The 15,849-nt window shown below is 35.7% G+C and overlaps 2 protein-coding genes across 3 annotated transcripts in view; one reads left to right on the top strand and one right to left on the bottom strand.

Moving 5' to 3' along the window:
• ASB14 (ankyrin repeat and SOCS box containing 14) overlaps positions 1–13,993 on the top strand; it is a 34,202-nt gene extending 20,209 nt beyond the window's left edge. The window contains exon 11 of one of the 2 annotated variants that reach the window (XR_003507720.1): positions 2,979–3,059. The gene's annotated coding sequence lies outside the window, so the exon portion shown is untranslated. Of the gene's footprint in view, positions 1–2,978; positions 3,060–13,859 lie in introns of those variants that run through there. The other variant, XM_027522288.1, reaches the window with a different exon arrangement.
• APPL1 (adaptor protein, phosphotyrosine interacting with PH domain and leucine zipper 1) overlaps positions 1–15,849 on the bottom strand; it is a 34,441-nt gene that overhangs the window by 3,921 nt on the left and 14,671 nt on the right. Inside the window, exons 8-21 of the mRNA XM_027522284.1 lie at positions 14,199–14,345; positions 13,226–13,308; positions 12,347–12,505; positions 11,537–11,725; positions 8,687–8,729; positions 7,242–7,298; positions 5,740–5,831; positions 5,166–5,348; positions 3,772–3,824; positions 3,006–3,180; positions 2,868–2,904; positions 1,859–2,005; positions 1,233–1,283; positions 854–943 (exon numbers count right to left, since the gene is read on the bottom strand). Coding sequence (XP_027378085.1) covers positions 854–943; positions 1,233–1,283; positions 1,859–2,005; positions 2,868–2,904; positions 3,006–3,180; positions 3,772–3,824; positions 5,166–5,348; positions 5,740–5,831; positions 7,242–7,298; positions 8,687–8,729; positions 11,537–11,725; positions 12,347–12,505; positions 13,226–13,308; positions 14,199–14,345 — 1,506 coding nt within the window. The remainder of the gene's footprint in view (positions 1–853; positions 944–1,232; positions 1,284–1,858; positions 2,006–2,867; positions 2,905–3,005; positions 3,181–3,771; positions 3,825–5,165; positions 5,349–5,739; positions 5,832–7,241; positions 7,299–8,686; positions 8,730–11,536; positions 11,726–12,346; positions 12,506–13,225; positions 13,309–14,198; positions 14,346–15,849) is intronic.

Genomic DNA, 15,849 nt, shown 5'->3' with positions numbered 1-15,849 from the left:
TTGAGAGCAACTCCCATACTTTTGTCATAAATATGTATGCATAATTCTGGCAACTTACTGAAAACAAAGACTACACAAACCAATGTTAACACCAACGTATATTTTGACACCATTCCAGAAATCCTATCAAAGTCAACATTTTATCATCTGCATTTTTACAGTTAACAACTTACATTCAGGCCATTATTATCTCTCACTATAAACTAGAGAAAGTATATACCGACATACATACTTTAACTACCCTTGATGAAAGCCATATATATCTCCTCTCAAAAAACCTGCTTTGAGGAGACAACCTTCCAACCTTCACTGGAATATTAGTTTGTTTGCTAAATAGCAAGTCACACTAGAAGAGGGTGATAGAGGATGAGATGGTTGGATGGCATCACTGACTTAATGGACATGAGTTTGAGCAAACTCCGGGAGATAGTGAAGGACAGGGAAGCCAGGCATGCTGCAGTCTGTGAGGTTGCAGAGAGTGGGACATGACTTAGTGACTGAAGAACAAGAAGTCACACTACATGTCAATATAACTATAATGTAAACATTGTATCAGAAGACAGATGTCAGGAATTCCCTGGTGGTCCAGTGGTTGGGACTCTGCGCTCTCACAGAGGGCCCGGGTTCATTCATGGTGGGGGAACTAAGATCCCACAAGCCGAGCAGTGAAGCCAAGAAGACAGATGTCATCCTTTTCTGCTATGCTGTGAATCATGTTTATGACGTAGCTAAGCGAGTGGAAATGGAACCTTCACTTGAAAATTCCAATATGAAAGTCACAGTGCTGAATTAAGGAAACTCTCTGTAAACATCATACCTGGTCAGAGAAGATCTAGACATTAAGACTGCATACCTTCTCAATTTGTTTTTGTTTACTGAGTTCTTTCTGTTGCTTCTCTTTTACTCTCTCTATTTCTTTTTGTTTTTCTGATGCCCTGCGATCCTGAAGAATAGATGAATACAACTGATGAATTAAATATGAAATAACTAACTTTTCAATTAATATTACCTTTGTAACCTTTCAAATTATTATTTGCATTTATATGAGAAAGCACACCAAAAATTTACATCCTAATGTTAGCCATTTATCCAAATTCTAAATGCTATATATCAGCAATAGCATCTATTGTTAACTTTGTATAGCAAAATCATTTTTATTTACTTGTTAATATGAGAGCTCTTGTATTACTTGAGTTAATATTCTTGGATAATTAAGTATCTTAGATTCTTACCAGTTCTGCATGCAATGCTATCTGTTTTGCCAATCCAACAGAATCACAAATCTAAAGAGGGAAAATGTAAGAAAAACTCAGACAGTTCATACATCAAAGTGATAATTTCAAGTATCCAAATGGCTGATATAACTAGTTTCATAACTCATTATAATACACTTTTTCAAACAAAAGTTGATTTAAGAATGTTCCAGCCCCAAAACCAAGCCTCTGTGTATTTTCTTCAGTCTGTGAGCTCCTACCATTGGCTCTCACATTTTTCAAGTCCCTCACTTCTTATTATCTCAGATTCATCACTAAGATGGTAAAGCTGCAAAGAACAAAGCAAGCAGCTACTGCTGCTATTCTAAGCTGGAGATATTTGGAAATGGCTGATTATGGGAATATTTTGGATTCCCAAGACAAGTTAATGAAGCCAGAAGATTGCACCAGCTCTCAATGGCCAGGAATACACAGGTCTGTGGAGTCAGATAGCCTAACCCATCAGCTCAGCTCTCTTCAAAACAATAGGCTTTGGTGAAGCAACTCAGTTGGACTAGACAAAGTTTGGGAGTTTTATCCAGAAATCTTAGTAAGAACTTTGACACATATTTCACAATAGAAACACATTTTGAAAAGCCAAGTACCTTTTCACCCTCGTTGTTTGATTCAAATATGTAACAGACTGATGACAAGTTGCTTTCACTTCTCCCTCCTGATGTCCGAAGAACAAATCCAAAAAGCCTCTTATTTTCCTGATGTGTAGCATACAGAACTACACTGGGTAATGGAAACTACACAGAAAACATCAGAAGCAAACATGAGATTTTTTCAGACCATTGTAACAGCACTTCTATATATGACAAACTCACGTACTTAGTTATTAAATAGCATAAACAGAACATTAGAGTCAATCATTTTTCTTAACAGAATGGTAATCCAAGAACAAACAATCTCACATTTGGTTTGGATTGCCAGGAACATTAAAAGGTTGTTGAATACTGAATTTATTAGTCATTTACACATTTTACAAAGTCAAATTCAGTAATAAATATGGTCTCTGTTATTAAATGATTAAGCAAGCACACACCTGCAGCTATTTCAAAATAGATAATTATAAAATAAACTCAACCATGCTGGCCTTTTAATTCTTTAATTTGTTAGTTTCTTTGTTAGTCACTCAGTCGTGTCCAACTCTTTGTGACCCCATGGACTGTGTAGCCCACTAGGCTCCTCTGTCCATGGGATTTTCCAGGCAAGGATACTGGAGAGGGTTGCCAGTTCCTTCTCGGGGGATCTTTCTGACCCAGGGATCTTCCTGACCCAGGGATCTTCCTGATCCAGGGATCAAATCCGGATCTCCTGCACTGTAGGCACATGCTTTACTATCTGAGCTACCTTCTTTAGTGTATGCTATATGTTCCCTAACTGATGGATAAATATAAATAGTAAATATCGCACCAGACTGCACTGATTCTTTCAACTACATGGAATGTTACAATTTTTTTTGGAGAGATGGCCATAAACTCAACTATAACCACCTAAAAATCAATCATAATTCATGCTTCCATATCCAAATATACAGAATCAGGATTATCAGATGTAAGATGTGTATATGTACAAAGAGACTTAAAGCTTTAAACACGCAGAACTCACCGTGAGCCTTGTAACTTGTGTCTGTGGATCAATTAACCTATAAATAAATAAATAAAATTTAGGGGAAAAATGTTATTTATGCTAAAATTATGTAAATATTTTTCCCCACAGTTTTTTGAGGGACAGGTTACTACTTACTTTAAACAATCACAAGTGACTAATAAATGTGATTCTGTCATACGAAAGATGTTATGGATGGCCCGGGCAGCTAAAATTTGGCGCATTGTTTCATAAACAACATCTGGATTGTCATCTGATTTCACCTCCATAGAACCAAGGAATCGGACAATAAACAACTGATGAAGAATAGACTCTACAACAAAACAAGGTACATTATGTAATTTTAAATCCCACATTTCTTTTCCTAGGGAAAAAATACACTGCCTTCTTTAGGTTTTCCAGTGAAATATTCACTCTAGCAGAAGCACTCAGAAATAACTCCTAACTACAGTGTTCATGTTACAGAAAAAGTAAGATCTCAAATTCCAACAGCAAAAGATTATGCTTAAGCAACCGGTGATTCTGAGTTAAAAGAATTCCTTTTACTATTCTGACAGCTTTACTGTTAGTCTGAAATTATATCAAAGTAAATAAGTATGGGAAAAAGAAAAAAAATAATTATGCTCCAGAACCAGAAGAAAATAGCTGTTAGGAAGGTCAAAGGATATCTTATACAATGAGAATCTGACTATGAGGTCAAAAGTATGATATTCTATAATTTTGTGTGAATAATGAAAACTTAAGTCTGAGTAAGTTCTGTTGCTTTAAGTGCACTATGAGTAAAAAGAAAAAACTGTGAAGATACCGTTAAAACATACAGCAGAACAAATGTAAACAACAAATTCTTCTCACAGTTTACTGCTCTGAGAATCTCTAAAATATAAGAATACTACACTTATTTTACCTTCAGTTTCAGACTTTGTACCTCCTCCAGATTCTCCAAATGGATTTGTACGCCTGAAAAGTATTTTAAAAAATTATGATCCAGTGGTCAGTCACCATGAGCCACAGGGAAGCAATCTCAATCACTGAACCCAGAGTTAAAAACTAACAGTCAGAAAACCTTGTACACACATTTTTTAAAAGCTCAAAAATACCCCTTCCTGTTAAGGAACACTACTGATGACCAACTTACTTGTTACAAAGGCCCCTGCCCTCACACTAATAGGCTGAACTCAAAGCTGCTATATTTCAGAAAATGTAGACAGATAGGATGTGTAGCCACAAACATACAAAAATCAACATCATAATAAACCATGTTGCAAGTTCCTGAATTTAAATAAACCAGGACAGAGAAATGGCTGATTTAGCTTCAACTTTAGTTACATGAGAAAAATGCCAGGAATTTCCTTGGATTGTGGGGGGGGGGGGGGGAACCTTTTAGGTCCTCTAAGTAAGTGACGCAAATTAACTACAATAATTTGAACATTTTCTAGTATTAGACCTGATTTCTCAAGGCACCATAACAGAATGCAAGAAGAACAGCTAACCAGAGATGGAAGCAACTTCCTCCCTAATTGTGCTTGGGTCATGACACACCCACAATAAAGGAAGAAAAGTACAATCCAAAGTAGGATTTATAAGCAAACAGAGAGCTAAATGGTTCTAAGATAACACTGGCTTTCATATAACATGAAATTGATCTCCCTAAATATGTATCTGACCTATTATATCAAATGCTAAGTATATTCCTATGATCAAATGTAAATTATTCTTTCTTTGCCTCAGTCACGTACACCCAGTTACTATATTATCAATTTATTAAGTGTCCAACCTACTTAATAAATGATTTGCCTTAAGCCATATTTCCCTCATCCATAATAAAGTTTTAACTACTCTGATAAGGATTTATCATTATATAAATAAAGATAATTCACTAATAATTCATAGCATGACAATGTCTTAGTACCTTGCTGGAGATTTCTTATTCTAACACAAGATAACATTTTCCAATAAACCTATGGCACATATATATTACTCTCATACATTAAAATATTGTCATGATATCAACTGTATTGTCACAGGACTGTCACCTTTATTCTGTAATTTTAAGAGTAAATACCTTAGAAGTAGATCTGATAAACCATTCAGAATTGAATATTTCTAAAACTAAATTATCTGAACTCATTTAACTGAGGCAAAAACAGAGAAAAGACTTCATGATTCCTTTTCAACTATCAAAATTCTGTTAGGTAATTACAGAAAAAAACATAGCTGCTGCACAAGATATGTGAGAGATGGCTCTCAACTATAGAACTGGACTCATAAGCCTTACAGCTTTACAGACCTATCACCCACCTGCCTCCCTGGCCAGAGGCTTTTGCCTGGCCAGACTGATCTTCACACACAGGAGAAATGATGTCAAACTGTATTGGGGTATCTGGGGCAACAAGAGAATCTAGAGAGAGGGCAGCCAAATTTGTGGACTCAGATCCTAAGGATCCTGAACTGCTGGTTCGAGCTGTGGGTGGCCAAGATTGTCTAAGCAGAGAAGAAAACAAGAAGGCATTGCATTTAGTTTTTTCTTGGAAATTAAACACTGAAACCATGAGAAAAAAAAATAATTTTATAAAGCGATGAGAAGAACAAATTTTAATAAATACAACCCCAAATCACAGCTACTTGATCAAAAGATTTCTTTCCAATTACTAAATTCAGAAAAATAAATCATTTTAACCTAGGGATAAACACTAAGGAAATTTGGAATCCTTATTTATTTAGTGCTCTTGCTGGTGAATGCACCAATTTGAAAGTACATTTTCTAGAACTATTTTGTACTAATGTAACTAGCACTGCTAAAATCCAAGTGTTTGCTAACACTTTCAATAGCCCATATAGTTTTTTTTAAATAACCCACAGTCCGGTAACTCACCCTGCCGGCCTCAGGCTCTCGTGCCTCTGCTGGAAAGATGGGGAAGGAGTGACAGCTTCCAAAGCTGACTGATTTACTCGTGCAGCAATTTCCTATTTTTTTAAAAAAAGGACTAATTAGTAAAGCAAGAAAACCAACAGTTTAAATATAACTCTGAATTCTCAGAGTGGTCTTAAGTTATACTTAAGTTGTAAACTTAAATTGTACTTTTGTAAAAGTTACTAAAGTAGTTCCACATTTTCTAGCCTTAGTATTAAGATACATAATTAACTTCACAACATTATAACTTAAGTTTCCTCTTTCTTCCTATAAATCTGAGGGAAAAGCCTGATTTTTTTCTACTAGTATGCTATGGTAAGTCACTTCAGTCGTGTCCGACTCTGTGCAACCCCACAGACGGCAGCCCACCAGGCTCCCCCGTCCCTGGGATTCTCCAGGTAAGAACACTGGAGTGGGTTGCCATTTCCTTCTCCAATGCATGAAAGTGAAAAGTCAAAGTGAAATCGCTCAGTCGTGTCCGACTCTTAGCGACCCCATGGATTTCAGCCTACCAGGCTCCTCTGTCCATGGGATTTTCCAAGCAAGAGTACTGGAGTGGGGTGCCATTGCCTTCTCCTTCTACTAGTATACATAATAGGAAATATTGTTTTTTCTTTAAATTTTAACTCCCAGATTTTTTAGATTAAGGTTTGTATTGCTAGCACCTGGTACAGTGCCTAGCATATGTGCACTCAAACTTGCTAAGTATAGAAATTTAAAAGGAGTAAGAAATAATCAAAATCATTAAGTATATGACTATGATGCTGAAGTTTACATAATTTTACAGAATGTATTTATGCTCAGAAATATCTGTGGATTTACTGATAAAGTTAATATGGATATTTTTAGGCCAGATTTGAAAAAAGTTTCCATAAGAAATATTTTAAAACTTATTAAATAATTTAAAACTTATTTAAAACTCAAGCTAAATAAAACAGTATGTACACTAGAAAAAATAATCACAAAACATTTTTGCACTTCTGTGTCTTATAGTTAGGCAAAAATTAATGAGAGAAGAATTATTTAATCACTTTGTGACACACTGTCACAAAGTGATTAAATAATTCTTCTCTCATTAATATAAATAATTCTGGATAATGTCAAAAATATTAAAACTTTGACTTCTGATAAAAGTACAATAAGTCTGAATTATTCAAATCCAAACTCTGTATTCACTTTATATTCCCTAGATATTAACAAGTCATCTAATTTGCATTTTAATTTTTTGTTGTTTCCAAGGGACATAACAGAAAGAAAAATCTAGATTGGCAGGAAATTAAGTTAGTGAAAGCAAAAGACTCCTCTACAGTTAGCACTGATTTTCTTAAATTCATAAGATCATTATAAAACATTCAGGAGCAAGTTAAAAGATTACAGAACTTGAGAAAATGTAATAAAAGCCATATAAACCACCAAATTACTAAATTTTGCCAGATCTGGATACCATAAAATAAAAATATTACCTCTGGGTTTTCACTTAAATATATTTGTTTAGAAATGTTATTTATTGTACAGATCCACTGCAAGAGGAAAAAATAGAAAAATATGATTAGCATTTTTTTCTACAGTGCTTCCCTTCTAAAAGAGAGTATTCAATATTTAACTAACATAGAAGTTTTAGTAGAAGTAACATATAGCCTTTCTTATAAGATACCTTCCTATATACAAAAGCATATATATGTATAATACTTGAAGGTATAACAGAACACTGAAGAGATTTGTTATTTTTAAATCCCACATTTATTTAATTAAAAATATAGCCGTCATATTAAATTATAATTTAATAGTCTGTATTTATCTTTGTAATATCACATCCTCCTCTACTGCTGCTGCTACTGCTAAGTCGCTTCAGTCGTGTCTGACTCTGTGCGACCCCCATAGACGGCAGCCAATCAGGCTCCCCTGTCCCCGGGATTCTCACATCCTCCTCTAATCCTGAGCAAATAAAACAGTCTGAACTCAGATATCATGATTAATACCAATGTAAAAAAAGTTAAGAGCTAAATATATTCCTTGTGAATGTATTTTACATACTTCCCTTTCAGGTTTATAAATAACACAGAAAACACTCGCTGCCCCACATCCTCTGCTTCACTCTTAAGGATTCTGGTGCCAGAGGAGCCTCACAAAACTAACCTAATATTTACTGTGTTTGGTAAAAACCCTGCAAAGAGCAGACATATATCTGTATTCCTCAGAGACCAAAAGCAGGTTTTAATACCTACTCTTTTCTGTAAGAAGTAAATAAAAGTTGATCTCTACGTAATTTCCAACATTGTCTTCTACCAAGACAATTATATAATACCAGATAAAATGGCTCATTATCAACTTAAGAGTATATTTTCATTGAAGATTTCTCAAGACACAGTTTTTCAACTGTCAGTTCTTAGTAGTAACTTACCTTCCATATTTGGTGTACTACAAGTAAAAGTGGAGCCAAAAACAAAAGAGTCGTGAGGAAGAATAAACACTCCCAAATTTTTGTTTTTCTTTCTTTCATTTCCCCAAGGTTTTAAACTTTAGTTGCTTACTGCCATGCTACATCTGCTGCTACTATGTTCTTAATGCAGCAAATACTGTCTCAGAGGGTTGGTAAGAGAAGGGAATAAACTCAACTCTAGCCTCATGATACTAAAAGCCTGCCAGAAAGCAGCAGTCACAAGGCTATTTCTGAATCTGAGCTTCTAAAAGGAGAGCAAGCAGTGATCTCTAAGCTCTCTACTTATAGGTCCACTTATAAAATTCCATGTGAAACTTAAGAATGTTGCTTGAGGGACAATTGACTTTTATGAAAAAATTAACCACGATTTCCCAAATTTCTAAAATGAACACATCAATATATCTTGTCATCAGAAAAATAGCTTAAGGTGATGATAAAGAAATTAAATATGAATAGATAAAATTTTACCTCTTCATGGTCTTTTTTACTCTCTGCTTGCAAAATTGAAGACCTGAAAAAAAAACAAAAAAAAAAACCCAGAAGTCTGACATTCAACTTTTTTCTAAAGTACTTTTAACATGAATGAGAAATTTTTACCTTTAAAGATACACATAAAACCAATCAGTATCAAAAACCAAAACACAACAGAAAACATGTAACCTAGGAGACTAACTACCAGAGGTATCAGGACTTAGATTTTACCAACTCTTCACTTTGTCGATCTATGCCAAGATGTACCAAAAAGAAATGTGCTGGTTTTCAGAAGGCAGACTATAGAAAAGGACACTGGCACTAAGACAATGCATTTCAACTTTCTGACACTCACCACATATATTTCAAATATAAATCAGTGGTCTTAATAGAAAACACTAATTTTACCTCATTATTTACTATTTTTCCTTGAATATTGTTAAGTAAAACTTTTCAATATATTAATCACTAACATAAGGAGATGTAGGTTTATATTTTCTTCTTTTTTGGAGAATACAATATTGTGTTGGCCTCCGCCATATATCAACATAAATCAGCCTCAGATATACATATGTCCCCTCCCTCCTGTACCTTCCTCCCATCTTCCACCACCCCATCCCATCCCTCTAGATCGTCACAGAGCACTGAGTTGAGCTCCCTGTGTCACAAATTCCTACTGGCTATCGATTTTACATATGGTAATGTATATGTTATTTAACTTATATGCAGAGTACATCATGAGAAATGCTGGGCTGGATGAAGCACAAACTGGAATCAAGATTGCTGGGAGAAATATCAATAACCTCAGATATGCAGATGACACCACCCTTATGGCAGAAAGTGAAGAGGAACTCAAAAGCCTCTTGATGAAAGTGAAAGAGGAGAGTGAAAAAGTTGGCTTAAAGCTCAACATTCAGAAAACTAAGCTCATGGCATCCGGTCCCATCACTTCATGGGAAATAGATGGGGAAACAGTGGCTGACTTTATTTTTCTGGGCTCCAAAATCACTGCGGATGGTGAGTGCAGCCATGAAATTAAAAGACGCTTGCTCCATGGAAGGAAAGTTGTGACCAGCATAGACAGCATATTAAAAGGCAGAGACATTACTTTGCCAACAAAGGTCCGTCTAGTCAAGGCTATGATTTTTCCAGCAGTCACGTATGGATGTGAGAGTTGGACTATAAAGAAAGCTGAGTGCCGAAGAATTGATGCTTTTGAACTGTGGTGTTGGAGAAGACTCTTTGAGAGTCCCTTGGACTGCAAGGAGATCCAACCAGTCCATCCTAAAGGAGATCAGTCCTGGGTGTTCATTGGAAGGACTGATGTTGAAGCTGAAACTCCAATACTTTGCCCACCTGATGCGAAGAGCTGACTCATTTGAAAAGACCCTGATGCCGGGAAAGATTGAGGGCAGGAGGAGAAGGGGACGACAGAGGATGAGATGGCTGGATGGCATCACCAACACAATGGACATGGGTTTGGGTGGACTCTGGGAGTTGGTGATGGACAGGGAAGCCTGGCGTGCTGCGGTTCATGGGGTCGCAAAGAGTCGGACACGACTGAGCGACTGAACTGAACTGAGCTGAGCTGAATGTATGTTTCCACGCTATTCTCGCAATTCGTGCCACCCTCTCCTTCCCCCACTGTGTCCACAAGTCTGTTCTCTACGCTGCATTGCCATTGCTGCCCTGCAGGTTCACCAGTGCCATCTTTCTATACTCCACATGCGTGCATTAATATACAGTATCTGTCTTTCTCTTTCTGGCTTACCTCACTCTGTATTATACGTGCTAGGTTCATCTATAGAGGTTAATATTTTATGAGTTAGGAAAAAAAATTGTTTTTGCTAATTTTGCATCACACTGGGAATATGAAATGGGAAATCATGTTAAGCATTAGCAGAAAACTGAAAATATAAAAATGTAAATACATCCAGTAACATTAACAGTTTGGTAATTTGGACAAATGAACACAGGGACTCCCAACATCTAGTGTCATAAGTGGCACACAGTAATTGACATCCATTATATTTACAGAAGGACCATGAAATAAACATTCACTATTTTCTTAGCTATTTAAAAAATGTACTTAGAATAAAATATAAAAACTGTAAGGCAATAACCAAAAAGTTAATTGTTGCTTCTGGTTAGTGAGGTTATAACTTTTTTTCATACTGCCTTTTATATTTTTTCTGTGCTTCTCAAAAATTTGTTTTAAAAGCTATTTTATGGAATTCTTGTTTAATGCAAAGGTAATAGAAGTTTTTAACATGGCATATAAACATTAATGGCCTAAATAATTAATATGATCAGAAATATATGATTAACAGTTTAAAATATTATTGTTAGCACCTACTACACACTGGGCACGTTACATATGTTAGATTTCTAGTCTTCATAACAATTTATAAAACAGAAATGAAGATCCTCCCTCCCCCCATTTTACAAGTAGAAAAATGAAGCTTAGCGAGGTTAGGTAACTTGTCTAAGACTATAAAGTAGCTGGTGGATCCAGAATTCAAACTTTCTGACCCCATGTTGAAACTCTTTATACTAACTTGTGCTGCCTTCCCGACACCATGCTGGACTTTCACTGACCAATCTTTTAACGAGAAATCACACGTCTTTACCGCATAAACTTGCTTTGACAGCCTCAAAATATTAAGACATCATTTATGCAAGTCAAAAAGGAAAATTCAACTAATTTCTACAAAATTAAAAAAAATTATCCTAATACATAATAATTCTAAAAGATCTACACAATGTCCAAATGCAAAGGAATTATCCTACATTTCAGTAGTTTAAGATATGACAGTTTTTTTTTTAATAGTAGAGAAATATACTAACTTTTTGCCATCAAAAGAAGTGATCTGAAAACAGTACCGCCTGTCTTCACAGTCCACAGCCATCACTGAGCAGTTGTCTATGTCCATGGCCAGGCCTCCTGCTACGTCCCCACGGGCCTGACTCATTAGGTTTCCACCCTGCGTGAAGTAAAACTGTCTGTCCCAGGTAGATGACACCAAGCCTGTTTTACTAAATGAAGAAAGTACATTTATTCTTTAATAACAAGCCAGGTAAAAAGGCACCAAGGTGCCTAAAAAACATAAACATCAGTTTTTCAGTCATAAATTCATATATGCTGACCCCCTTGCATGAGTGTGCATGTATATATTTCCAAAACAAGATTAGAAATGATCAAATTATAGCTATTATAATGATGCTCCATAAAATACTGTCCAACATTCACGGAAATAAATTCAAAAGAATTTATTTTACTTTGAGGGTTAACTTGCTTTATCCTTTCTTCTGGTAAAAACTAACATTTGACTTGATGGTGTGATTACATATATTTTAAATTATGATAATGATTATCATAACTCACTTGTTATGCCATTTATTTAAACTCTAATTGGTTTTACTGTTTAAAATAATTCTAAATCATTTGATAAAAATCTAAATAGAATTTTACTTTTGAAAATTACTCATGTACCTAATTTGTCAAAAAGCTGACATAAATACTAATTCCATTTATTAGTAAAAAGATTCTACATTTAGTAAAATCAAAACAATTTGGAGATATCAATTATACATTATATTGACTTGCTATTGCCTTAACTGATACACAATATATGAATACAACAATAGTTTTCTTACTTCCTAGCATTAAGGTACCCAGCCTTTCGGGTTAAGTTTCGATGAACAGGAAATTTTGTGGGATCTGGGTCAGGCACGTATAAGGGGTCACTGGCTACTTCCAAGTCCTCTATTGTCTGCTGCATGGTCTCTACATCACTGTCCATTTCCCTGCGAACACTAACAGAGAGAACAGATTATTTACTACCAACCACAACAAAGAACACCTCACCAATCTCATTTATCTGTATATTTGTTCTGTATGTTTTCCTAAAGAACAGCAGTAGCGTGGCTGATTAAAGTAGCATGCTTATAGCAGCTTTACATTTTGAAACTTTAGATATTTTGAAAACAATACCAAATTCCAAAGCTAGTGAATCCACACCAAATGACTCACTTTGGAGGAATTTTCAAACTGCTCTGTCCTGTGCCTTTAAACAGTAATCATTTTCATCTCTCTCCATATCACAGTTTAACCACATGACTGCTAGGATTTTGAAGCTGATTAGAACTGCTTTTTCTCTCTTTAAACTTTCATGGCTTGGAAAAGCAAGATTTATTTAATAATCTCCCATCCATACTCTACAATTCAGGTAACTATGAAGATAATTCACTTATGGATAATTACTATTAGGTGCCTGTTATATTCAGACACAAAACATAGTTTCAAATCAATAAGAATACCATCCGATTTGACACTGTTATGAAATTCAGAGTTCAAATGCTGTGGAAAAGATGGTGAGAAAACCAAGAAGCATCCACAAGCCACTCAAGAAACACTCCCATGGCAGGGAAAACAGCCCATCTGAAATTAAGTGCTAAATATTTTTAGATTATGGTATTTAGCTGTTAGCTTATTCTCATAACTTCATTTTCAGCTTTAAGGAAGAAAATACTTACTTCTGTACACTTGTTCCAATATTAGTTAAGAATTCTTCCAGTTGGTCATTGAGATTTTCAGAACCCATCTTAAAGAAACTTATCTGGAGCAAGAGGGTGTGGGAGTGGGAAGGTTAACAACAGAAACACACACACACAAACAAAATACTTAGAGTGAATCATATACACAATCGCCAAGATACATAGGTAAGTAAAAAGCGCTATTCCCATTTGTGTAAAAATAGGTTGCAGTTTACAGTGATTTTTACTGAGCAGAGTCACTGAAGAGACTACACTTAAATTTCACCATGCATCCTCTTATACAGTAACACATACATATGGTAAGTTTTTAAAATCAGAAAAGGTATTTTCAAACATTTCAAGTAAGTCACACAGATAAACTATTTCATGTTTACTACAAAGGTAAGTAGGTTTTATATCAGAGGAATAATAAGCACTCATTTTCAAAGGAATATTCAAATTTCATAAACTCTTCCTTTTAGGGCACTGCCATTTTGTCTTATGTTACTCAAACTTAATTTTCTAGCCTCCTTCCTGATGTACCACTCTTGGAATACTTAGGAGTTTATCCAGTTTAACTCAGGAGGTATGCAAGGAACATGAGACAAACTCAAGCATGTCCATTCTCTTTCAGATTTATTATAAAACAAGAGTGACTGGAAGCTTGAGCAATAGGAGTAGCTCGGAAGTTCCTTTAGCTTTCTGTTCCCTGTCCTCAGCTGAGATGGACAAGGTCTAAATCCAAGGTAAGTGTGTTTAATTTACCCTAAAATATCTGAAATCTTCATTTGCAAAGAAAACCCTTCTAACTTCCTTAAGCTAGCACACTGACGACATTTTAAAAATGCTTTAAAAACAGACAAAAATGAGTATTCTGACCTTAGTTTGTAATATCTTTACATTTAACATAAAAATCAAAATTAAAAGAAAGTTCTTAGGACAGTTACAAACCAAAACACAGTACATTATTCACCTGAGCTTGCATATACCCAAGTAGAGGTTCCAACAATGCTATTTTCTTTTTGTACTGAAGAGTATTTAACGCACAAAAGTAATGCATCATGGTCTGATGTTGTTTTTTTCTGGAAGTGTAGACATCTTCTGTTACTTCATACTTCACCTTTGAGTGAAAAGATTAAAAATACAATTATTTATTTGATTTTAAGTTACCTTTAGTGGTGGCCAAGGGGAAGAGACTATCCAAGGAAAAAAGTGCATTGCCAGCAATTGTACATAGCTTTCTTATTTTCTGAGATAAAAATCCGGCAGAATATTGGATAAGATAGTTTTCCTGTTTTACTATCAACCATTTTCTTTTTAAAATGCACATTAAAAGCAGAATTCTGCAAATAACTGAGAATGGTATAGTGACTGAACTACAGCCTGGAGGAAAAGCAAACAACAGTCTGGGTTTAGCTTAGCCATTAATCTTTGACCTTTTTGAGTTCACAGCATACCATTCTCCTCCTAGTTCTCTGGTTCTCTCCCTACTGTGCCTCTTTTCTTATATTTGTTTTCCTTCACCCACACTTAAACCATGTCCCTTGTTGTACTCAGATGACAAATACTCATTTAGCACCTGTTTCATAATACATTCTGTCTCCTCTTTTCCTGCTTTCCTTAGAATACCAAATCAAGTACCAAGAATATTCCAATACACCAATGACTCCCCAGCTTTTATCTCCTGCCCCTCATTCTCTCAGTTTTCAGACGAAGCAGATCTCCAGGGGGGTTCTTTATGTGTGTGTGTGCTAAAAACGTATACAACTGAAGACAGTATGCTCCCTATAAAACTTGCTCCTCTACTTAGCTCTCTTAATTTTTCCTGGATCCATCCCATCATCCAAGAATTTTAGGACTCATTTTTCGTTCCTCCTCCTACCATAAGTCTTGTCAATTCTACTTACGAAGTATCTCTGAAAAGTATTCCTTCCTCTCCACTTTCAATAGCAACCTTATCTGAGGCTCTTCTAATACCTTTGCAAACTATTCCAGTACCTTTTCATTGGATTCCCTCTAGCTTTGTCCCCTTCATATTTCCATTAGTATTTTTAAGTCAATTGCATGCTGTTACTCATTCGTTTAAAATCCTTTGGTGGCTGCCTACTCTAGATAACACATATTTCAGTCATTAACATAGTAACCTGGCCCCAAACTACTTTCTTGCCATTTAGTCATACTTCCTCCCAGTACAGCCTGTACTCCAGATGCACTGAAATGATTACCTTTCCATTCTCATAATTATTGCAAGAAATAATAATAATTGCTAGAAGTCAGGTAATCTGTATGCATTCTCTTTCATCTTCACCACTACTGAGTTTTTTGAGAGAGAAATTTTGTAACCGGGTCTCCCGCATTGTAGGCAGATGCTTTACTGTCTGAGCCACCAGGGAAGTCCAACCAGTGCATGCCCTCAGGCAAATAAGCCACAGAGCTGAGATAAGTCCCCAAGCAGTGTGACTCCAGAGCCAGTGCTCGTTACTTTTACACTCTCCAGGCTCTACCATGTGCTTCTGCAGAGGCTGTTTTTCTTCCAGAAATGCCCTCTCCCATAACCCCAAACCACTGATATCTGCTCATCTTCAGTGCAAATGGCACCTCCTGAAAGTATAACCTTTCCCAAC

The sequence above is a fragment of the Bos indicus x Bos taurus genome, chromosome 22 (assembly GCF_003369695.1).
Source record: "Bos indicus x Bos taurus breed Angus x Brahman F1 hybrid chromosome 22, Bos_hybrid_MaternalHap_v2.0, whole genome shotgun sequence".
Taxonomy (NCBI): domain Eukaryota; kingdom Metazoa; phylum Chordata; class Mammalia; order Artiodactyla; family Bovidae; genus Bos; species Bos indicus x Bos taurus.
Note: the sequence above shows the minus strand (reverse complement) of the source record. Positions and strands in the feature narration are given on the sequence as shown.